At 53.7% G+C, this 24,261-nt stretch overlaps 2 protein-coding genes across 3 annotated transcripts; both read left to right on the plus strand.

Moving 5' to 3' along the window:
• Positions 1 to 979: 979 nt before the first annotated feature.
• SLC35G6 (solute carrier family 35 member G6) lies at positions 980 to 2,017 on the plus strand (the record flags this gene model as incomplete). The annotated part of the gene is given in 2 exon segments (XM_082860936.1): positions 980 to 1,000; positions 1,004 to 2,017. Coding segments are annotated over 2 exon segments (1,035 nt in total).
• Positions 2,018 to 3,439: 1,422 nt separating this feature from the next.
• Positions 3,440 to 23,769, plus strand: POLR2A (RNA polymerase II subunit A). Of its 2 annotated transcripts, none has more exons than XM_082861317.1 (29): positions 3,440 to 3,912; positions 9,464 to 9,596; positions 9,739 to 9,875; positions 9,969 to 10,142; positions 10,335 to 10,616; positions 10,955 to 11,116; positions 11,225 to 11,445; positions 12,047 to 12,179; positions 12,664 to 12,788; positions 12,880 to 13,090; positions 13,614 to 13,823; positions 13,906 to 14,074; positions 14,266 to 14,360; positions 14,503 to 14,706; positions 14,863 to 15,085; positions 15,532 to 15,715; positions 16,092 to 16,263; positions 16,357 to 16,462; positions 16,553 to 16,758; positions 18,395 to 18,619; positions 18,767 to 19,013; positions 19,303 to 19,403; positions 20,333 to 20,437; positions 20,532 to 20,714; positions 20,988 to 21,191; positions 21,377 to 21,563; positions 21,674 to 21,787; positions 21,939 to 22,088; positions 22,191 to 23,769. In XM_082861317.1, the coding sequence occupies exons 1-29, from the start codon at positions 3,820 to 3,822 to the stop codon at positions 23,345 to 23,347; spliced, it is 5,913 nt and encodes a 1,970-aa protein (XP_082717443.1). In that variant the 5' UTR covers positions 3,440 to 3,819; the 3' UTR covers positions 23,348 to 23,769. The 2 variants fall into 2 exon arrangements, with proteins under 2 accessions (XP_082717443.1, XP_082717444.1); XM_082861318.1 differs by lacking the exon at positions 3,440 to 3,912 and adding an exon at positions 4,381 to 4,486.
• The last annotated feature ends 492 nt before the right edge of the window (positions 23,770 to 24,261 follow it).

Genomic DNA, 24,261 nt, shown 5'->3' on the forward strand with positions numbered 1-24,261 from the left:
TTCCCACCGGCAGAAACATCCACATGTATATACTCTGCGTAAATGCAGAGGACTTGGTGTGGACCTCCTGGGACAGCACCAACACCACCAGGTGGAAGCACACAGAGGAGAAACACATTCCTGAAACTCCAGAGGGACAGTCCCAGAGACTCCTCCCAGGTGTTCAAAAATTCAAAACTCAAGAGAAAGAGGAGCTGGCCCTCAGAGGTCCTTTCCATAAAACCTTTCGGAAATCGGGCAAGACATAAATAAATTAACTAAATTAACTAAATTAACTAAAAACCGAAGATATCTCATCACAGAGGTAGTTGAAAAGAGGAAAAAAAGAATCAGACAGACTTTGGAGTCACAAAAATGTAAAGCAAGCGGAGTTGGAAACATTGAGAAAATCGGCCCGCCCCCCCTCAGGGAGGTTCCAGGGAAGAACTCCGCCACCCCTCCAACCAGCTCACAATGGCTGGAGCTCTGAAGGGCCCAGAGCCCCTGAGCCAGGAGGAGAGGAGGAAGTCCAAGGGAAAGATGGTGAGTGTGGGGCGCAGGGGCGCACAGCCCCCTTCCCTGTAGCTCCTGGCTGCTCCCTTCCCCCTTCTTCTCTAAAACTTCCCAGCTTTCCTAGACACCCACAAGCAAAATTCATAATGGTGTTCCCAGATGTCCCTGGAACCTGTGACATCACACAGATACACAGCATCTGAGGCCGCCTCCCCTTCCTCAAACCAACAGAGCATCCCTGGGTCCTCTTTTTCTCCTCCCGGGAACAACTTACCCAGAGAAACACGATGCTCCAGGACTGCTCACTCCCTGCTTCCTGCTTTAGAGGCTCCAGACCCACACTGTACCACCTCATCCATCTTTCAGGCCCTTTCTAGCTCCCAAGAGTTCCTCGGCAAGACAGCCTGCCCTTCTACTGCCCTACAGGGTCCCAGAACCCAGCCTGACATTCGCCCTACCCCTGGTCCCCTGGACTATGGCTGCCCTAATGCCCGCGCTCCTTTCTCCCTAACAGGCTGGCTGTCACCCCTACTTCAACCTGCCCGACTTCACCCAGCCATCACTGCCCTCCACTCCATCCAGCCTCCCCTCGCACCAGCGCTGCCGGCCCTCTGATGTCACCAAGGGCCTGCTCGTGGCCCTGCTGGGTGGGGGCCTGCCCGCTGGCTTCGTGGGCCCCTTCTCCCATATGGCTTACCAGGCTTCCCACTTACCCTCGCTGGAGCTGCTCATCTGTCGATGCCTCTTCCACCTCCCTATTGCCCTGCTGCTGAAACTGCGTGGTGACCCCCTCTTAGGACCTTCCGATGTCCGGGGCCGGGCCTGCCTCCATGCCCTGTTCAACGTCCTCAGCATCGGATGCGCCTACAGTGCGGTTCAGGTGGTGCCCGCTGGCAATGCTGCCACCGTCCGCAAAGGTTCTTCCACCGTCTGCTCTGCTCTCCTTGCCCTCTGCCTCGAGAGCCAGCGTCTCAGTGGCTATGACTGGTGTGGCTTGTTGGGCAGCACGCTGGGACTCATCATCATCGTGGGACCTGGACTAGGGACACTGCAGGAGGGGACCACGGGCCTCTACACTGCCCTGGGCTATGTGCTCACTTTCCTGGGTGGCCTGGCACTGTCGCTGGGCCTCCTGGTGTACCGCTCCCTGGACTTCCCCTCCTGCCTACTGACAGTGGCCTTCCTGTTTGGCTTGGTGGGGCTGGTGGGCTCCGTGCCAGGCCTCTTTCTGCTGCAGACCCCCGTGTTGCCTAATGATCCTCTGAGTTGGAGCTGTGTGGGGGCAGTGGGGATCCTCGCCCTGGTCTCCTTTGTGTCTGTCAGTTATGCGGTCACCAAGGCCCACCCTGCCCTGGTGTGTGCCGTCCTGCACTCTGAGGTGGTGGTGGCTCTGATGCTGCAGTATTATGTGCTCTATGAGACCGTGGCACCTTCTGACATCATGGGGGCAGGGGTCGTGTTGGGCAGCATTGCCATCATCACCACCCAGAACCTCAGCTGTGAGAGGGAAGGTCAGGTGGAGTGAGATCGAACTTGAGAGCCTGGGGGTGGGGTGGGGGGGACTGGGTAAATAGAAGGAAAAACTGGAATACAAACATGTGAGAACAAGTGACTGTAAAAGAACTGGTGTGGGAGAGTGACACCCCTTGGAGTCAATGGTGAATTGGGGACTCAGTGGAGAGGGATTGCCTAGAAGACTGCCTGGAAGACCTGGAACAAGCCTGGAGAGCAGGAGTCTAGGCTGGGGCTTGAAGGGAGGTCTGAGGAGCAGATCAAAGTGGCTGAGGCAGGCAGGCCATGAGCCACTGGGAGGATTTTTCCCTCAGCGGCAGAGAGAAAAGCCTTGGGGCTGGAGTGTCTGGGGCTTTCAGGCAAACAGAGCAAGCAGCTGCGGTGGGGGAAGGGAGTGTGTTTTTTTTTTCTCTGAGCGATGGTTTCCCTTCCTCGTGGTTATGCCTCCCCACCTTGGGGTGGTGACGTGATATTGACATCAAACAAGGATCACTCTGAATGTGGCTGTGCAGTTGGTGTCATCTCTGCTTTGGAAGGACAGTGGAAGTCCTACCCCCTGCTCTTATTGGAGAATCCCTTGGGATCCCCGCACCACCACCCCCCGCCCCATTTTTGAAATATTCTAGAAGGGGTAGGATTTCCTAATGTTCAGATGCATTGACCCTGAGTCTCCCAGGATTTTTGTGTCCCACCCAATGGCTAATCTGCTTTTCCTGGATTGTCGCGGTCCCGTGATCTCTCCCGGACAGTGGCCAGCGTCCTTCCGGAGAAGGCCTCTGAGCTGAGACCTCTTCGAGCGGCTCAGGTCGAGGATCCAGAACGAGAGCTCCGTACAGCGCCCCATTAGAGGCTAGGAGATGCCCACCCGTCCCAGGAGGCCGCTCGACAGATATCAGCTACTTCCGGACAAGCAATTGGCCTCGCCATGTTGATCCTTCTTGCATATTCAGTGACATTACTGCATATTCATGACCAAGGGCGGCCCCAGTACTCCCCCTCTTCGGGAACCCACTTGGGAGGATCCGACCGGCCCCGCCTCCTTCATTACCGAATCTCAGAACAGACCATTTTCCAGCGTGGGGGGGTGATATTAATCAGAAACTTTGGCGGAAGATGAAACCACACGCCAAACTAGAATAAAAGCGGCCTATATTTACCCTCGAATCTTCAAACCTTAAACTTCAGGGCGGGAGGTAGTAGCGAGGGGAGGCGGCGGGATAAAAAAATTCCCTTCCCCTTCGTCATTTCAAAAGGTGACCAGCCAGGGAGCCGGGGAGGGAGGAACAACGACGCGAGCGCGCGCCCCGTGCACGCCGGCGCAGTCGACCCCGTAGCGCAAGGGAGGGCGGGAAAGGAAGGGGCGGGGGAATGCCAGGGCGAATCTATAAAGGGCGTCATCCGGCCAGCTCGCTCTTCAGAAGCGCCGAGAGCGCGGCCGGGACGGTTGGAGAAGAAGGCGGCTCCCGGAAGGGGGAGAGACAAACTGCCGTAACCTCTGCCGTTCAGGAGCCCGGTTACTTATTTATTCGTTACCCTTTTTCTTCTTCCTCCCCCAGAACCTTTTCCTTTCCCTTCCTCTTTTTATTTTCTTTTTGGGAGACGAAAAATCTCCGGAAAGGCGGAGGAGAGCTCCTTTCGCCCCTTTTCGTTTCCCCGCCTCCTTTCCTCCCCCACCTTTTCCTCCTCCGGCTTTTTCCTCCCAACTCGGGGAGGTCCTTCCCGGCGGCCGCCCCGACAGGGTCTGAGCGCCTAGGCGCAGGCGGCGCAGGCTTTTTGTAGTGAGGTTTGCGCCTGCGCAGCGCGCCTGCCTCCGCGATGCATGGGGGTGGCCCCCCCTCCGGGGACAGCGCATGCCCGCTGCGCACCATCAAGAGAGTGCAGTTCGGAGTCCTCAGTCCGGATGAACTGGTAAGCGGCTCTGCCCTCTCACTCCTCCTCCCGCCCGCGTGGCGGGCGGGGCTTGACGGCCGCCGCGGAAACTTGGCGCTTTTCCCTGCCCAAAGGAGGACAGGCGGGGAGGATGGGTCAGCGGCGCCAAGGCAGTGCAGAGTCCAGCCTCGCGGCCAACGAGAATTAAATTTTCCTAGGGGGTCAGCAAGCTTAGCTCTGTGTCCGAGCTGGGGGCCGGGCCGCAGGAGGGGCTGGAGGGTGAGAAGGAGGGCGAGAAGGTTGATTGGCTCCACACCGCAGATACCGACGTTAAGAGATACCACACCAATCTTTTGGGTGAGAAGCCGAGCCCCAGATTTTTTTCCCTCCCCTCTACAGTTATTAACTGAGCACCTGCTACGTGATAGACGTGACAGACGGCGGGGATGCAGAGCTGAAAAAGACAAAGACCCTGCCTTCTAGAGCACTTTCTTTGGGAAGGGTCAGGGGAGACAGACAATAAACACGAATAAATGAATGAACAAGATAATTCAGTTAAGGGCAAGTGCCTTGCAGAAAGTGAAATGGTGTAATGCGATGGAGAGTGACCGAGGTGAGGCTGCTTTAGATGGCGTGGTGTCAGGGTATGGGAAGCCCTGTTTGAGGAGGTGACATTACTCGAATGATGAGAAGCAGCCAGTCTCCTAGACCATAGATTCTAGGTCAGTAGCTTTTCAGGCAGAGGAAAGAGCAAGTGCAAAGTGCCTGAACGAGGGAATAACTTGGTGTGCCTCGGGGGCTGAAAGGTGGCCAGGGTGGCTGGGGTGTAGTGGGTGAGAAAGAGAGTATTAAACCATTCTTGGAGAAGCATGAGGTGGGGCAGTCCAGGTGGGACATTATAAATCATGGTAAGGAATCTGGATTTCATTCTATTTTCAGTAGGAAGTCATTGGAGAATTATAAGCAGGAGAGTGATATCAAGTTTACATTTTAAAAAAATTACTGCTTTGATGGTCCTGTGAAGAACTGACTGGGGAGGAGAACTGAGAATGGAAGCAGGAAAGATGAGGGAGGAGGGAGAGCTGTTGGCCCTTTGGACGCCTTTGTGGAGCAAACTGGAGGAAGCCAGTGGGCTGGAGAGAATGGAATTGAATGGCTCTGTTTGTGGATGGAGACAAGTTTGCTAGAGGAGGAGGCTCAGCTGTAGGAAAGTTGTGTCAGGAGTTAGAACCTCCCGAACTCAGACCACACCGAATAAATTCCAGATGGGGTTGAGGTTGAAATCTAAAAAACAAAACTGTAAAACACTTGAAAAATGCAGAAGGCTTTTGGGGGCTGATACCAGGGGCAGAAACCCTTAACCTTCTCTAACCCAAGTCTTGATTTTACTTCATAGCTGGTCAGTACCTGAAAGGATTAGTTTTTCTCTTTCTTGTTTCCTCAGTAGAATGTAAATTTCACGAGTGACTTTGTATTCACTTCTTTCTCCAGCATCTCAAATAGTGCCTGGCACATAATAGGCATGTACTAAAAGTTACTTGAATTAAATGAGTGAAGGAAATAATTGTACAGGTACATAAAGATACATGTGGAAGGATTTTTATTTCAACATTGTGTGAAATTATAAATCACCTAATTATTTATTAGTAAGGATTCTATTGAATAACTCAGGGTTTATTATAATAGAACAAGACCTTCCCAGTAGGTTAAACCCCCTGATCCCCTGTGCCCAAACTGCTGAGGCACCGCAGCAAACTCACAGGGGCCCAGTGAGAGATTTTAAATTTTTAAGAGAAGCACGGAAGCACAGCTGCGTTTGCCCTGGGAACTACTAGGTTGGGCAGTTCCCTTTCAGCATTAGGTGGCGCCAGAGCCCTTTTGATGATGTCATATCTTTGTGAAGCTGGGTTTTTAGCAGTTGCTAAATACTGGGCAAAAATCAGTGTAAAGCAAGAGATAAGAGTGGTGCTGGGGTGTGGATAAGGCCAAGAAGAGTTAGAGAATACTTTATAAAGAGGTGACATTTGAACTGGGTCTTAAAAATGAATAGAAGTTTGCTGGAAAGGCGGGCAGGGGAAGAAAAGGAATTTTGAGGAATCTCTTGTGGCTGGAGCATAAATGTTGAGGACGGGGGACCTTGGGTGTCTAACCTGTTATCACGTGGGCAGTGAGAACCAGTGTTTGGATGAAGGATTGGGGGCTAAAGTAGTTTGTGTATAATTCAAAGTATAACTTATGGTAGAGGGTTAGTCCAGAACATTCCAGGACAGCCCCTGGTCCAGTCTTAGTGCCCAGAAGCAGAGGGAGTCCTTAGAAGGTGGCTGGCTTGGTGAGCATGGACTTGGAGCAGAGGGGAGTGAAATGCTTTGAGTGTTGTTCTCCTTAGGCCTCTCTAGTGACTCTTCTGGCTGCCAGATTCAGGTCTGCGCCTGCTCTTTTGTGTTTCATTCAAGGTGAGCAAACCCCCTCTTTGTGCTTCTCATCAGACACGATGCAGCTGATGGGGTTCCAGCTTTGTGAATTTAGTCACCACAGGCCTGTCTCCCTGAGATTTCATCAGGTCATCTTGATGAGCGTGGTGGAAGTTCGGAACCTCTTAGCCTTGCACCTGTAGACCATTTTGGTTTCTACCCAGCAGTGACTAATTAGATCCATTATGAGACGATTATTGGTTTGACTGTAAGGGAACAACCTTCTCTTTTCAAGTTCTTTTTTTTTCTTTTTATCGAGGTCTTCGAGGGCACTTCCCTGCAGTGGAGGGTCCTAAGGCAGTTTAGTTCAGTTTAACAAACAATTATTGAGAGCCATCGGGTCCAGGGTGATAGGGGAATGCTACCTGCCTGAGAGATGCTTATAATCTATGGGGAAGACAAACCCCAGTGGGCCATTTCATTGCATTATGAGATTTGCAGTGATGGAGGGATTATGGAAGCACAGAGTGGGGCTCACCAGTCTGGCTCGTGAGGCTGTGGAAAGGCTTCTTGGAAGAAGCAGTGCCTGAGCTGAGTCTTCAGATAGCAGTTTGTCTTGTGGGGAGGGCATCCCAAGCAGAGATACAAAGACCCCAAGTAGTGGAGCACATATGCTGGGTAATAGGGGGGCTGCTGGGGAGTCAGCTACCGATGTGGAGGAAGAAAGGAAGGTGGAAACGTCATAAAACTCTTTGTAAGCCATCCTGCTGAATTTGGATATCATTCTGAGAACAAGAGGGTATGAAGATTAGATTTCCAAATTAGAAAGAGCACCCTGATCATAGTATGGCTGGGTAGGAGAGAAGGGCTGGTGACCCACGGAACGCTTGGATACATACTACAAAGGACAGGCCTGAGCTAGGGCAGTGGGCGTAGGGATGGAGAAAAGGGGCAAGATTTAAGAACTGTTTGTTCAGGAGGTAAAATAACCTGTACATGGGCTCCCCTGGTGGCGCAGTGGTTGGGAGTCCGCCTGCCGATGCAGGGGACGCGGGCTCGTGCCCCGGTCCAGGAGGATCCCACATGCCGCGGAGCGGCTGGGCCCGTGAGCCATGGCCGCTGAGCCTGCGCGTCCGGAGCCTGTGCTCTGCAAGGGGAGAGGCCACGACAGGCCCGCGTACCGCAAAAAATAACCTGTATTTGGTGAATGATTGGATAATAACAGCTGTCATATATTGAACACCTATTCCATCTTGGGTTTCAGCAGGTTAATTAAATCCTTAATGGTTATATAGATGATAAGTGATAGAGCTGGAATTGCAAATTAGAGGTCTCTGACTCCAGGCCATGCTTGTTCCACTGCTTTATGACTGTGGGTAAGGAAGGGTAAGTGTTGGTTTCTGACTTGAGTTCCACTACCTTAGATGGGGACTAAAGGAAAAGGAGAGATTTTTGTGGAGAAGGGAGTTTGCTTTTAGACATGTTGGATTTGATTTATCAGGGGGAGATCTACAGGGGGTTCAGTAGGTGGTTTAGTATGTTAATCCGAAGTCCAGAAGAAAGGTGAGGCCTGGAGGGTAGAGATTTGTTGTGAGTAAATAGTGAGAATCATGGCATAGCATTTGGGTGTGATGAGAAGTGTGGATGCGCTAAAACCTTGGGGAGTGGCAGTGTTTAAGGAGCAGACCAAGGCACCCCTTCCCCTTTGGAGCCGTAAGTTTGTTTTCTCTGTCTGTGAGTCTGTTTCTGTTTTGTAAATAAGTTCATTTGTATCATGTTTTAGATTCCACATGTAAGTGATGTCATATGATACTTGTCTTTGACTTCACTTAGTATCATAATCCCTAGGTTCATCCATGTTGCTGCAAATGGCATTATTTCGCTCTATTTTGTGGCTGAGTGGTATTCTGTTGTATATATGTACCACATCTCCTTTATCCATTCATCTGTCAATGGGCATTTAGGTTGCTTCCACGTCCTGGCTATTGTAAATAGTGCTGCTTCAAATCCTGGAGTTGAAGTAATTGTTTCTGCTGCAGTATAGTAGAATGGGATGAGCATGTGTTTGGGATCGCAGCGGGGTGGGTTTGACGTCTGCAGCTTCCTTGAGATTGAGGCCTTGGGCAGTCACTTTACACAGCCTCAGGTTTCTCATGTCTAAGAGACAGGAATTCACTCCTAGACGGTTAGTGGTTAGGGTAAGAGGAACAGGTACGTTTGGTACCTGGCATGAAGTTGACACTCAGATAGAAGCTTTTATTAAATTCTTCTAAGGTCTTCTCTCTGGAAGTTTAGCGGACCAAAGCTTAACTAATTTTAAAGTTCTTGGTTTTCAGTGTGTGAAAAGATGCCAAAGGTTTCCTTGAACAGCCTTTAGCTCAGAGCAGAAATCTCTTCTCCAAGTTGTACCTACTTCTGAGCCCGTCCTTCCCTCCCTTTCCTCCACTGAATTGGTCCCACTGAGTCCTGGCTCCACCTTGCCCAGGATTCCGGCCCTTGGCTCTGCCTCCATCTCTTGAGGCTCCGGGGTTCACTTCTGCTCCAGATAATTTTCAACAACCTCTGCTCTAGCGCCCCCCTCTCCTGTTCTGTCCTAAAATATCTGAACATGGAAGGGTTCAGGTTGACCCAGGCCCTTGAGAAGGAGGAGGTGACAAGGATGGGGGCAGAGAGTGCCTAACTTTAGGAGCATGTCTTGGGCAGAGCACTTGGGCTGTCATGATGAGGGTGCCTTACAGGGAGGTTCTGGCCTTGATTTCAGCTTTGGGAAAGAAACAAGGCATTGAATTTTTCCCTCTTGAAACAACTTTTATTTCTTTTGCTGTTAAATTCTGTAGATGACAGTGACCTAGAATTCAACCCAGTAGGATATCCAGGGTTCAAGTCCTAGAGGTAGGTGACGTGTACGGAGCCCAGAGTTGACCACACACTAGTCTGAACGCCCCCTCCCGCTCAGACAGTGACTGGAACGAGCTTTTGACTTGCGATACTTGACTTTGGCATTTCCACAGTCAGATATCACACACGCTGACCCCCATTTCCCTCGCTTCAGGCTAAACCTGCTTAGTTCTTCTGTAAGTAGTTTGGGGTTTTTAAAGGCCTTAGTACAGAGCTCCTCAGCCACGAAGTCTGGAAACTAGGAATTCTATTTAGTTGTTATTGGCCTTTCTTTGCTGCAGAAACGAATGTCTGTGACAGAGGGCGGCATCAAATACCCAGAGACCACCGAGGGAGGCCGCCCCAAGCTTGGGGGGCTGATGGATCCGAGGCAGGGGGTGATTGAGAGGACTGGCCGCTGCCAAACCTGTGCAGGTGAGCGCTGGGGGCCGGCACAGGACCCTAGAGGGAGGGAGAGGCTTGTCCTTACAGAAAGCCAGGACTAGGGGTGGACACCTGCAAACCTGGTCTCTGAGGTGAGTGCTGGGAGGAAAGTGTTGTATGTGTGTTCCCACAGGAAACATGACAGAGTGTCCTGGCCACTTTGGCCACATTGAGCTGGCCAAACCTGTGTTCCATGTCGGCTTCCTGGTCAAGACAATGAAAGTTTTGCGCTGCGTCTGCTTCTTCTGCTCCAAATTGCTTGTGGACTCTGTGAGTGGGAGATGGGCTCTGGCCTGGGGAAGGGGTTGCTGGGGGGTGGGCAGGGGAGCAGCCCCAACTGACCCCTCTCTGCTCTGTCCACAGAACAACCCAAAGATCAAGGACATTTTGGCTAAGTCCAAGGGGCAGCCCAAGAAGCGGCTCACACACGTCTATGACCTCTGCAAGGGCAAAAACATCTGCGAGGGCGGGGAGGAGATGGACAACAAGTTCGGTGTGGAGCAGCCTGAGGGCGATGAGGATTTGACCAAAGAAAAGGTAGCCGGGGCTGCCCAGACTCTTGGGAGGGGGTGAGGGCTGGTCCCAGAGGCCCGGAGGGAAGAAGATGGGGAGGCAGTGGAAGCAGCAGGAGCCCGAAGGTCACAGAAGAGCGGGAGGGGCGGCCCGGCCAGGTGTTGGGGGAGAAGGCCCGGCCTCTGCGCTCTGATGGCCCCTCTGTCTCCTTGGAAGGGCCACGGCGGCTGTGGGCGGTACCAGCCCCGGATCCGGCGCTCCGGCCTGGAGCTGTACGCAGAGTGGAAGCACGTCAACGAGGACTCTCAGGAGAAGAAGATCCTGCTGAGTCCTGAGCGGGTGCACGAGATCTTCAAACGCATCTCAGATGAGGAGTGCTTCGTCCTGGGCATGGAGCCTCGCTACGCCCGGCCCGAGTGGATGATTGTCACTGTGCTGCCCGTGCCCCCGCTCTCCGTGCGGCCTGCTGTTGTGATGCAGGGCTCTGCCCGCAACCAGGTCAGCGCCTGCAGGGCCCTGCCGCTCAGCTAGGCCAGGTGTCCGCACGGAGGGAGGCCGGTGGCGGGGACGAAGGCATGCGAGGGTGACGGACAGGTCACCTGGGCCTGAAGGTACCCTGCCGCTTGCTGGCTATGTGAGCCCCTTAAGGAGGTTAGAGCTCACAAAGGTGCTTGTGGATCTGTGAACCGAGAGCCACTGTGAACCGAGAGCCACTGTGAACCAGAGCTGCTTCCCAGGGTGGTGTGAAGGGAGGGTGAGAGGCACCGCGTGCTGGCACATGCAGACTGAGCGCTCAGGGTTGGCTGGATTGTGATGCTTCTGACTTCCTGCCTCAGGATGACCTGACACACAAACTGGCCGACATCGTGAAGATCAACAATCAGCTTCGGCGCAACGAGCAGAACGGCGCGGCCGCGCATGTCATCGCTGAGGACGTGAAGCTCCTCCAGTTCCACGTGGCCACCATGGTGGACAACGAGCTGCCTGGCTTGCCTCGTGTGAGTGGACAGGCTCCCTGTGCCCTACGCCTGGAGGAAAGGGGAGGGCGCCCGGCTGGGGGCTGGTGCTGACTGCGGGGGTGCCCCCCACCCTGCGTTTCCTCACAGGCCATGCAGAAGTCTGGGCGTCCCCTCAAGTCCCTGAAGCAGCGGTTGAAGGGCAAGGAAGGCCGTGTGCGCGGGAACCTGATGGGCAAGCGGGTGGACTTCTCGGCCCGCACTGTCATCACCCCCGACCCCAACCTCTCCATTGACCAGGTTGGCGTGCCTCGCTCCATTGCCGCCAATATGACCTTTGCGGAGATCGTCACCCCCTTCAACATTGATAGGTGTGCTCAATTCAGAAGCCCTGCCTGGAGGGGTCGGGGAGGGTGGGGGGAATGGGCTCGGAGCAAGAAGGAGAGAGTGTTGAAGTTTATAATTATTATCATCTTTATGTTTTTTTAACTTTATTTTTGGCTGTGTTGGGTCTTCGTTGCTGCATGCAGGCTTTCTCTAGTTGCGACGAGCGGGGGCTTCTCTTCATTGCGGCGCGCGGGCTTCTCATTGCGGTGGCTCCTCTTGTTGCGGGAGCACGGGCTCTGGGTGTGCGGGCTTTCTCTAGTTGCAGCATGCAGGCTCAGTAGTTGCGGTACGTGGGCCCTAGAGCACGTGGGCTTCAGTAGTTGTGGCACACGGGCTCTAGGGCACACGGGCTCAGTAGTTGTGGCGCACGGGCCTAGTTGCTTCGCAGCATGTGGGATCTTCCCAGACCAGGGATCAAACCCATGTCCCCTGCATTGGCAGGCGGATTCTTAACCACTGTACCACCAGGGAAGTCCCAAGTGTCGAAGTTTAGAAGTTTGGGTTGTCACTTGGGGCTTTGGGGTGAGGGTGGCAACAAGGGATTTTTGGGAAGCATTTTGTTCATTGCATCCCTTTCCTTCCTAGACTTCAGGAACTAGTGCGCAGGGGGAACAGCCAGTACCCAGGGGCCAAGTACATCATCCGGGACAACGGTGATCGCATTGACCTGCGTTTCCACCCCAAACCCAGTGACCTTCACCTGCAGACTGGCTATAAGGCATGTGTAATAGGCCAGGGCCTCTCTTACCTGAGCAGGAAGCTTTTTGGACTGGGGGCCAGCTGGAGTGGGCCGTCTGAGGCTGTCCTGTTCATTAGAATCCAAGCTTAAGAGACTCCTGCTGTCCTAGGCAAGCCTGTAGCTGCCAGCCCCTGGCATTCAAGGTGGGGGTCACGTAAACCCACGGGCAGCAAGAGGGACACAGGGCAGAAAGAGATCCGGGGGGAACAGAGCAGAAGGCTTCACGTTCAGAGTCTCTCGCGGTCTTTCCCAGCTGAGTTCCCTGAGGTTTGGGGACTACGTCTTCGTTTTCTCCGATAGCCTGGAATCTAGCCCAGGGCCTGGCCCAAAGCTGGTGGTTGATAAGCGTTTCAAGTGAAATAACACCACAGTGTCGTCTGTTTCAAAGCATCTTAGGTCTCCTATCACTTCATTCTTAGCATACCTCCTTCACTGAGGTTTTTCCCACACCTCACCTCCTTAGGTGGAACGGCACATGTGCGATGGGGACATTGTTATCTTCAACCGGCAGCCAACTTTGCACAAAATGTCCATGATGGGACATCGGGTTCGCATCCTGCCCTGGTCTACTTTTCGCTTGAATCTTAGGTCAGTCCATCGGCTGGGGCTGGGCTGGGCTGGGCTGCTCCCTGGGTCTCACTGCGGCATCTTTCCAACTCACTTTCCTCTTTGACTACAGTGTGACAACTCCATACAATGCCGATTTTGATGGGGATGAGATGAACTTGCACCTGCCACAGTCCCTGGAGACACGGGCTGAGATCCAGGAGCTCGCCATGGTGCCACGCATGATTGTCACCCCCCAGAGCAATCGCCCAGTTATGGGCATTGTGCAGGACACGCTGACCGCAGTGCGCAAATTCACCAAGAGGGACGTTTTCCTGGAGCGGGTGTGTGGTCCCTGGCCGGGGGAAACCTGGCCTGGGTGGGCAGGGGCCCAGCACAGCAAGGATGGGGGGAGGAGCAGTGACTTATGCCCTGACTTGCTCTGCACTGACCTGTATGTGAGACAGCAGAAGGAAAGGGAGTGAGCAAAGATCGAGGCCAAAAACGGTGTATGGCTTTAGCTCCCCATTTAATTCCTCAAAATGTCATGTAATTTTAGGTATCACCTGGAAAGTAAAGGCGAAGAGAGAAATAAGACTTTGTTGAAGTTCTGTTTATTTCTTTTTTACTTTCTCTTTGTTTCCTAATTATTAAAAGTAATTTGTACTTACTGTTAAAAGAAAAAGCAATCCCAAAGTCTCACTATCACAGTTAAGTTTTTAGTAAAAGTTTGGAAAACACTTTTCTTGCCATCCCTTTGCCTTCAAAGTCTGGCTTTCCCCTTGGGGCAATGAGGCCTCCCCTGACATTCCCAAGAGGTGAGACCTCCAGTTCTGACTTCTTGTCTTTCTTGCTCTTTTTCTCCAGGGGGAGGTGATGAACCTCCTGATGTTCCTGTCCACGTGGGACGGCAAGGTCCCACAGCCAGCCATCCTGAAGCCCCGGCCCCTGTGGACAGGGAAGCAGATCTTCTCCCTCATCATACCCGGCCACATCAACTGTATCCGCACCCACAGCACCCATCCCGATGATGAGGATAGTGGTCCTTACAAGCACATCTCTCCTGGGGACACCAAGGTAGGGCCTGGCTTCTGGTTGTGTGGGGAAGGGCTTTGGACATGGAAGCCACAGCAGGGGCTGTGAATGGTGCTCTCTGCAGGTGGTGGTGGAGAACGGGGAGCTGATCATGGGCATCCTGTGTAAGAAGTCTTTGGGCACATCAGCTGGCTCCCTGGTCCACATCTCTTACCTAGAGATGGGTCATGATATCACCCGCCTCTTCTACTCCAACATTCAGACTGTCATTAACAACTGGCTCCTCATTGAGGGTAAGCCTAGGGGCTCTACCACATCCTCTGTAAATCCTGTGTCCATCTCACTTCTTACTGCTCTTCTTCCATCCCTTTCTCTTCCCCCCCTTGGATTTGGTGTCCCTCCATCTACTCTCTTGGCTGTGATTCCATCCCATGTTTCTTGGGAGTCCAAAGAAGGTGTTGCTGATGCTTCTCTTTATTGCTAGGTCATACCATTGGCATTGGGGACTCCATTGCTGATTCTAAGACTTACCAAGACATTCAGAACACTATTAAGAAGGCCAAGCAGGATGTAATAGAGGTGAGAGGGAAGGCTGGGCAAAGACTGAATAAGAGGCTCTCAGTGGCTTTGAACTGAGTGAAGGGGACATTGGGATTGGAGAGACGGGGACCAGAAGACACTGACGTCTCCCTGAGAACGCAGCCTGCTCCTGTGCACCCAGGTCATTGAGAAGGCGCATAACAACGAGCTGGAGCCCACCCCGGGGAACACTTTGCGGCAGACCTTTGAGAACCAGGTGAACCGCATTCTCAACGATGCCCGAGACAAGACTGGCTCCTCTGCCCAGAAATCCCTGTCTGAATACAACAACTTTAAGTCAATGGTGGTGTCCGGGGCTAAAGGTTCCAAGATCAACATCTCCCAGGTGGGGAGCCTTGTCTTTCCAGAACTGGGGCCACACTGAAGGTGGGGAGGAGGAGGGAAGGGGTGTGCTGCTGGGGGGGGTTGGGGGAAAAGTATGGGGAACACTTATTCTCAAGGCAGAGGGAGTTGGATGCACCACACCTTTTCTGTTCCCCAGGTCATTGCTGTCGTCGGGCAGCAGAACGTGGAGGGCAAGCGGATCCCGTTTGGGTTCAAGCACCGGACTCTGCCTCACTTCATCAAAGATGACTATGGGCCTGAGAGCCGTGGCTTCGTGGAGAACTCCTACCTGGCCGGCCTCACGCCCACCGAGTTCTTCTTCCATGCCATGGGGGGTCGTGAGGGGCTCATCGACACAGCTGTCAAGACTGCTGAGACTGGTGAGGACTTTGGATCCAGGGCCCTTCCACGGGCTGGTCCCAGAGAGGACCGCAGGCAGAGAAGCCCCTGGGGAGTTTGAGCGGGGTTCTCAGGCTAAAGTCTTCTATCCCCAGAGAAGTAATTTTGACCTTTGTGGGAAGAATAGAGACTAAAGATCAAGAGTTAGGCAAATACTCTTGTTCTGGTTGCCATGCAGCATTCCATGATGCAGGGCTAGAGCCTCAGGGTCTCTGCTCCTGACCTGTCACATGGACGGTGTTTCCTAGGGGTCTCTACTGGACCCTGGGTCCGTCTGGTGGTGGGCATGGCTTTCATTGAGAGGCCTTGGGGATGAGAGGCTACTAGCTGGCTCTCCTGAGGACCAGAGTGGCCAGCAGGTCTTGTCCTGAAACAGGGAGGCTCCTCTTCTTGCTCTGGGTCCCTCAGTTGATTCCCTGCCCCTCAGGATACATCCAGCGGCGGCTGATCAAATCCATGGAGTCGGTGATGGTGAAGTATGACGCCACCGTGCGAAACTCCATCAATCAGGTGGTACAGCTGCGCTATGGTGAAGACGGCCTGGCGGGCGAGAGCGTTGAGTTCCAGAACCTGGCTACCCTCAAGCCTTCCAACAAGGCTTTCGAGAAGAAGTGAGAAGGCGGCAGGCGGGTGGTTCTTGCCCCTGGGCTCAGGGCCAGAGTGGTAGGGGTTCTCCTCCCCTCGCACGGTGAGATCACCTGGACCGTGTCCTGCAGTGGACCTTATACCGCCCCTTCCCCACCCATCTGGCAGCAGCTGCAAGATGGGAGAGGGCGGATGGAGACCAGATTTGAGACCCGCCCCCACTTTGTACAGAGGGGTGAGCATAAGCTCAGGTGCCATTGCACATCCTTGGGTCTGGATCTTTTGTTTCCCCACCCAGGATTATTCACAGCCCTGTTCCTGTGGGCTGCAGACCTCAGGAGCCTCACACTGTTCTTTGATCAGGGCCCTCCTGCCCCTTGACTCCACCCCTGTCACCTGCAGGTTCCGCTTTGATTATACCAATGAGAGGGCCCTGCGGCGCACCCTGCAGGAGGATGTGGTGAAGGACGTGCTGAGCAATGCGCACATTCAGAACGAGCTGGAGCGAGAATTTGAGCGGATGCGTGAGGACAGGGAGGTGCTCAGGGTCATCTTCCCAACTGGTGACAGCAAGGTGTGTGTGGGTGGGAAGGGCTGGGCTGGAGAAGTGCTGGCCCTGCATGGCTGGCCCTGACTTGGGGTCCTGCCTCCGTCCCTCCTGCCTCAGGTTGTCCTCCCCTGTAACCTGCTGCGCATGATCTGGAACGCTCAGAAGATCTTCCACATCAACCCTCGCCTTCCCTCTGACCTGCACCCCATCAAGGTGGTAGAGGGTGAGTACCTGCTTCAGGACCACCAGGCCAGGCAGGCTCTGCTAGCAGTGTCCTGGTCTACAACCTCTTCATCCCTCGTTTGGCCCTTAGGTGTCAAGGAGCTGAGCAAGAAGCTGGTGATTGTGAATGGGGACGACCCACTGAGCCGGCAGGCCCAGGAGAACGCCACCCTGCTCTTCAACATCCACCTGCGGTCCACGCTATGCTCCCGCCGCATGGCCGAGGAGTTTCGGCTCAGCGGAGAGGCCTTCGACTGGCTGCTCGGAGAGATCGAGTCCAAGTTCAACCAAGCCATTGTGAGTGTTGTACTCCTCACCCCAGCCTTGGTCCTCTGCTCTGATCTATTGATTTCTCTGGGCTCTGAGAACAGCCCACCTCTGCCCATAACTGCATAATAATAGATCTCATTCATTGAGACACTGCTGTGAACCAAGTCCTGTGTTGGAGGCTTTATACCTTTATTCCTTAGCAGTCCTAAGAAGACCCTAGTAGGGGGGAGGGGCTGTTAGTCCCATGTTGCAGAGACAAAAAGTGAACCTTGAAGAGGCAAACACATGAAAAGATGCTCAGTATCAGTAGCCGTCAGGGGAATGTAGTTCAAAACCACGGTGAGATACCACTTCATGCTCCCTAGGGTGACTAGAAAAAAACAAGTGTTGGCGAGGACGTAGAGAAATTGGAGCTCTCATACACTGCTGCTGGGAATGTTGCAACTGCTTTGGAGAACAGTCTGGCCGTTTCTCAAAAGTTTAAACATAGAGTTACCATATGACCCAGCAATTTCACTCCTAGGAATATGCCCAAGAGAATTGGAAGCACACGTCCACACAAAAACCCATACACAGATGTTCGGAGCAGTATTTTTCATAATAGCCAAGCAGTGGAAACAACCGAAATGTTCATCCGTTGATGAAGGATGAACAAGATAAGGGAATATTATGCTGTGGTAAAAAGTAATGAGCTGTCAAACCATAAAAAGACAGTGATCAACTTTAAATAGTATTACTAAGTAAAGAAGCCAGTCTGAAAAGGCTACATACTGTATGCTTCCAATTAAAAGATTAATTTTTGGGGACTTCCATGGCGGTCCAGTGGTTAAGACTTCGCACTTCACTGCAGGGGGTGTGGGTTCGATCCCTGGTCAGGAGCTAAGATCCTACATGCCTTGTGGCCAGAAATCAAAATGTAAAACAAAAGCAATATTGTAACAAATTCAAAAAAGACTTTAAAAATGGTCCATGTCAAAAAAAAAATCTTTAAAAAAAAAAAGATTAAATTTTATGGTATGTGATTATATCTCAATTAAAATAATGCATTGCGGGGGACTTCGCTGGTGGCTCAGTTGTTAAGAATCCGGCTGCCAACGCAGGGGTCACGGGTGCGAGCTCTGGTGCAGGAAGATCCCACATGGCACAGAGCAACTAAGCCCGTGCGCCACAACTACTGAAGCCCGCGCAGCTAGAGCCCGTGCTCCGCAACGAGAGAAGCCACCGCAGTGAGAAGCCCGCGCACCGCAACGAAGAGTTGCCCCCGCTCACTGTAACTAGAGAAAGCCCACGTGCAGCAACAAAGACCCAACACAGCCAAAAATAAATAATTTTTAAAAATTTATTTAAAAAAAATGCATTGGGGAGCTTCCCACTTAGAAGACTATCATCAAATGAATATTTACCCTGTGACTCTAGCACACAGCACTTTTAGAAGTGTGGAGTTTAGATGACATAGTCCCTATTCCTGGGTGTGCAGCACATCTGGGGCTGAATGGCGGGTGTAGACTGAAATGCCGTCTGAGGAAGGGGATGATCAAATAAGACTGATTTGTTTAAATCTCTGCCTTTTCTAAACACCTCTGCCCAGCCCTGACATGTCTCACTCTCACTCACCAGTGGGGAGGGATTTGCTCTTCTGAGGCCAGCTCTTCTTACTCCCCAGGCCCATCCTGGGGAAATGGTGGGAGCTCTGGCTGCACAGTCCCTTGGAGAACCTGCCACCCAGATGACTCTGAACACCTTCCACTATGCTGGTGTGTCCGCCAAGAATGTGACACTGGGTGTGCCCCGACTTAAGGAGCTCATCAACATTTCCAAGAAGCCAAAGACCCCTTCACTTACTGTCTTCCTGCTGGGCCAGTCTGCTCGAGATGCTGAGAGAGCCAAGGTGCGGCTTAGGGTAACGGGCTTCCTGGCAGGAGGAGGAGGGGACTCCTTCCCTTAAGTAAAGGGTTTGGCAGTCCCTCTGCAGGTGGCTTTGAAGAGGCCTTTGGAGCCACCCAAATGCCTGTCACGAATCCCTTTTTTTCCCCAGGATATTCTGTGCCGCCTGGAACATACAACGCTGAGGAAGGTGACTGCCAACACGGCCATCTACTATGACCCCAACCCCCAGAGCACGGTGGTGGCAGAGGATCAGGAGTGGGTGAATGTCTACTATGAGATGCCTGACTTTGATGTGGCCCGAATCTCCCCCTGGCTTTTGCGGGTGGAGCTGGACCGGAAGCACATGACTGATCGGAAGCTGACCATGGAGCAGATTGCCGAGAAGATCAATGCTGGTGAGGCTGGGGGTCCTGCCTAGGCCCCTGCCCGCCCTGTCCTGTCCCTGTGCTCGTCCCAGACAAGGCGCCCACACCCACCACCTTCCACTCACTGGTTCTGCTCCTCCAGGACACCCCTTCTCCAGGTCCCATCTGCACTGCTTTTTCCTTCTCATTGTTTCCCCTCCCTCTTTCTAGAAAGGCTCTGTGGGAAGGAGGGGAAAGCCAAAAGAGAGCCCATATGGGGAGAGCTGCGGACGAGCCGTGAGCAGAAGCAGTCCTGCAGCTGCAGTTCTCATTTTCCCAGGTTTCGGTGATGACTTGAATTGCATCTTTAACGATGATAATGCAGAGAAGCTGGTGCTCCGTATCCGCATCATGAACAGTGATGAAAACAAGATGCAAGAGGTAAACGGGACCCAAGCAGAAATTTATACGTCAGACATAAAAAGCCGATATATCTGGTTCCTGACCAAAGACATTAAAATGAAAGCAGCATTGAGTGCCAGTCACACCACCTAAAGTAGAGATGGGGGGAGGGTGGGTAGCAACGATCTGTAAGAAACGTGAACAGCAGCCATATAGATAAAACAGGCGGTGTTGGGGAATTCTCTGGCCATCCACTGGTTAGGATTCCGCGCTTTCACTGCCTAAGGTGTAGGTTCAATCCCTGGTCGCGGAACTAAGATCCAGCAAGCTGCGGGGTGCGGCCAAAAAAAAAAGCCCCAAAACAGAGGGTGTTGATTTGGTGGTGTCCCCATAACCCGGTCACTTGGCTCTCTCCTCCCTGCAGCTCCTGTGTGAGGGCAGGTCGGACAGTAGGAATTGCTGTGTCCTAGGGAAAGTGGTGTGACAGCGGGTGAAACAAGACCCAGGAACATGTTTGACCAGTGATTTCACTCCTGGGCACGGCTCCTAAAAAATTGTTCAGCAGATGTGGATACCTTAATAATACAAACTCAGAACTTACTATTGAACTGGGGGAGAGTAAATAAGAATGTGTGGATACGCGTCCATTAGACATCACACGTCAAGGCGTTAGTGGGCGGGCGAATGCTCGGTGAGTGCCAGGACGAGAGCAGAGGTGCTGTGCGCTTTGTTACAGCGCTTGGAGCACGCACAAGAGTGGGAATCGTGTTAAGGTGGTGGAGTGCAGTTGCCTTTTCTGAGGGTTTCTTTTTTAAATACCATCGTAAAAACACGATAGAAAGTAACCTCACTGGAACTGAAGAGAGCAGGTCTGGGCCACACCTGGCTCTCCAGGTCAGGCTGTGGTTTGGGGTGAGGGCGGGGACAGACCTGAGAATCCTAGGAGGGCTGACTCACTCTTGTTGCAGGAAGAAGAGGTGGTGGACAAGATGGATGACGACGTCTTCCTGCGCTGCATCGAGTCCAACATGCTGACAGATATGACCCTGCAGGGCATCGAGCAGATCAGCAAGGTCAGCCGTTCCGTCCCTGCAGCCCATCCAGCCCCTCTTCCCTCCCTCCCCATCCCCACCCGTCCAGCCTGAGCTTGCTCTGCCCCCCCCGCAGGTGTACATGCACTTGCCGCAGACGGACAACAAGAAGAAGATCATCATCACAGAGGACGGGGAGTTCAAGGCCTTGCAGGAGTGGATCCTGGAGACGGATGGCGTGAGCCTCATGCGGGTGCTGAGCGAGAAGGACGTGGACCCTGTGCGCACCACGTCCAACGACATCGTGGAGATCTTCACGGTGAGCCCCTCAGAGCCTTCTTCCCTGGTCCCTCTGGCTCAAGGCCCCCTCCGTAGGTCTCAGGCAGTGGTTGGGGTCCGTGCTCTCCCCTCAAGAGAGGGGTTGGTCAGGTGGTTTTATGCCTGAATCCACTTTTGCGTCTGGGCTTCACTGACTCCTGACTGTCCCTCTGTGGATCTGGGTGGTGGTGGCAGCAGGAGGAGAGCAGTTACTCGGTCTTGACCCTTCCCCACCCTTGACCCCCCACCCACACCCCTGCAATCCCCATGCCAGGTGCTGGGCATAGAAGCCGTGCGGAAGGCCCTGGAGCGGGAGCTGTACCACGTCATCTCCTTCGATGGTTCCTACGTCAATTACCGGCACTTGGCTCTCCTGTGTGATACCATGACCTGTCGTGGCCACTTGATGGCCATCACCCGACACGGAGTCAACCGCCAGGATACCGGACCTCTCATGAAGTGCTCCTTTGAGGAAACGGTAATGGCAGAAGTTCTGAGCGGGTGGAAGGAGAGAGAGCAGGGAGGAGGGATTGCTGTGGGAAGAGGGCATCCTCCACTGTGTGTGATGGGCCTCGGTGCGGTCATGGCTGGGTGGGTGGCTGTAACAGTGGTGGGACATAGGGGGGCGGGGTCTGACGGCACGCCCCCTCTTCCGAGGTTTAGGTGGATGTGCTTATGGAAGCAGCTGCACATGGAGAGAGCGACCCCATGAAGGGGGTGTCTGAGAACATCATGCTGGGCCAGCTGGCTCCAGCCGGCACTGGCTGTTTTGATCTCCTGCTCGATGCAGAGAAGTGCAAGTATGGCATGGAGATCCCCACCAACATCCCCGGCTTGGGGGCTGCCGGACGTGAGTACGAGGGGCTACGAGGAGGAGGTGGGGCGGTGGGGAGGCTGCACGTGGGCGCGGCGGCCAGTCCCGGGGCTGTTCATTGTGGGTCACTGTGCGCCTCTCTGCAGCCACCGGCATGTTCTTCGGCTCGGCCCCCAGTCCCATGGGAGGAATTTCTCCAGCCATGACACCCTGGAACCAGGGCGCAACCCCAGCCTACGGCGCCTGGTCCCCCAGTGTTGGTGAGTAGCCAGCCGGGAAGACAGCCCTCTGCGTGGTTCAGAGGGCGGGTGGGCTGGGCTCACGAGGGGTCCCCATGTGGAGATGCTGGGGGCTCTGGGAGTGTGTTGGGCTCCAGCTCTGGTTTTAACTAACGTTTCTCTCATTTCGCAGGGAGCGGGATGACCCCGGGGGCAGCAGGCTTCTCTCCCAGTGCTGCTTCAGATGCCAGTGGCTTCAGCCCTGGTTACTCCCCGGCCTGGTCTCCCACGCCGGGTTCCCCGGGCTCCCCTGGCCCCTCAAGCCCGTATATTCCCTCACCAGGTGAGTTGTCCTTGTCTGTCAAGGCCAAGTTCATTTCCTCCTTGATCTTCCTTCTGGGTGAGTCTCTCCATCGCTTAATGCCTTTCTGCTTCCCTCCCACAGGGGGTGCCATGTCTCCCAGCTACTCCCCGACGTCGCCTGCCTACGAGCCCCGCTCCCCTGGGGGCTACACGCCCCAGAGTCCCTCTTACTCCCCCACTTCACCCTCCTACTCCCCTACGTCTCCATCCTATTCTCCAACCAGCCCCAACTACAGCCCCACGTCGCCCAGCTACTCCCCGACCTCGCCCAGCTACTCCCCGACCTCGCCCAGCTACTCCCCGACCTCGCCCAGCTACTCCCCGACCTCGCCCAGCTACTCCCCGACCTCACCCAGCTACTCGCCCACTTCCCCAAGCTACTCGCCCACATCACCCAGCTACTCGCCAACCTCTCCCAGCTATTCGCCCACCTCTCCCAGTTACTCGCCAACTTCACCCAGCTACTCGCCCACCTCACCTAGCTACTCTCCGACATCTCCAAGCTATTCGCCGACGTCACCAAGCTACTCACCAACTTCCCCAAGTTACTCGCCCACCAGCCCTAACTATTCTCCAACCAGTCCCAATTACACCCCGACGTCACCCAGCTATAGCCCAACATCCCCCAGCTACTCACCTACTAGTCCCAACTACACACCAACGAGCCCCAACTACAGCCCAACCTCTCCAAGCTACTCTCCGACCTCACCCAGCTACTCCCCGACCTCACCAAGCTACTCCCCTTCGAGTCCACGATACACACCACAGTCTCCCACCTATACCCCGAGCTCACCCAGCTACAGCCCCAGCTCGCCCAGCTACAGCCCGACTTCACCGAAGTACACCCCAACCAGTCCTTCCTACAGCCCCAGCTCACCGGAGTACACCCCGACCTCTCCCAAGTACTCACCTACCAGCCCCAAATATTCGCCCACCTCCCCCAAGTACTCTCCGACCAGCCCCACCTACTCGCCCACCACTCCAAAATACTCGCCGACGTCTCCTACTTACTCACCAACCTCTCCGGTCTACACCCCAACCTCCCCCAAGTACTCACCCACCAGCCCCACCTACTCGCCCACCTCCCCCAAGTACTCACCCACCAGCCCCACCTACTCGCCCACTTCCCCCAAAGGCTCGACCTACTCGCCCACCTCCCCTGGCTACTCGCCCACCAGCCCCACCTATAGCCTCACCAGCCCAGCCATCAGTCCCGATGACAGTGATGAGGAGAACTGAGGGCGCGCAGTGCGCAGTGGCAGCCGGCTAGGGGAAGAGCGGCTTCAGGGTGTTGTGCAGTCCTCCCTCGCCTGAGGGGCGCGGGCCCCGGTCCAGCTCCCTTGTACATAGCTCCTTGTGACAAAGTTCCCTGTTGAGGTTCTGGTCCCATTTCTGCCGGGGCTTTTGTCTTGTTCTCCACTTGTGCCGTCTCAGAACCCACTCACCTGCAGTGGTGTTCTTCTCGCCCTACCTACCCGAGGCCTGTCCCCAAATCCAGGATCCTCCTTGCCTATGGCTTGATTCGGGAGGTAAAGGGTATTCTAATTTTTGGGGGGTAGTTCCTGCTGTGGGTCGTCACATCTGATTCTCCGGAAGAACAAAGTGAAAGCTGCCTTTTGTTTGTTACTTTTTGAATTTGAAATAAAGTTTACTAATTTTGACCAGAAGTGTGGTTGTTGAGTGCTTTATTAGGAGGCAAGAATACCCAGGCCCCTACTCCCTGCCTGGGCTGCTGTTCCATTTGTCATGTTTTAGCTGATCCCTGCTAATGGGGCAGGGGCAGGGGCAGGGGCAGGAAAACGAGCACAGACAGTACATTCACGGAACAAACGCCTACTTCGTGCCAGGCTTTGCTCTGTCCCGGCTTTGTGGTTGAACAGATAGATACAGGCCTTGTCCTGCATTAAAGCAATATTGACATAACATCTTTTTTAACCAATTTTACTGATTATCATAATATGTAATTTAGAAAAGTACAGAAAGGTACAGTACAGAAGCAGAAAAATTATTGCCCTTAACACCACCACCAGGAGGCATGTTTTCTTTGGGTATTTTTCCTACCTGTTTCTCAGGTCACTTCTAATCAGTCTTTGTTTTGGCCTCAAACCAACAATGAGAAGATTATGGTTACTAGGATATGTTTTAAAGCTGAA

The sequence above is a fragment of the Leucopleurus acutus genome (genome assembly GCF_964270905.1).
Source record: "Leucopleurus acutus genome assembly, chromosome: 19".
Taxonomy (NCBI): domain Eukaryota; kingdom Metazoa; phylum Chordata; class Mammalia; order Artiodactyla; family Delphinidae; genus Leucopleurus; species Leucopleurus acutus.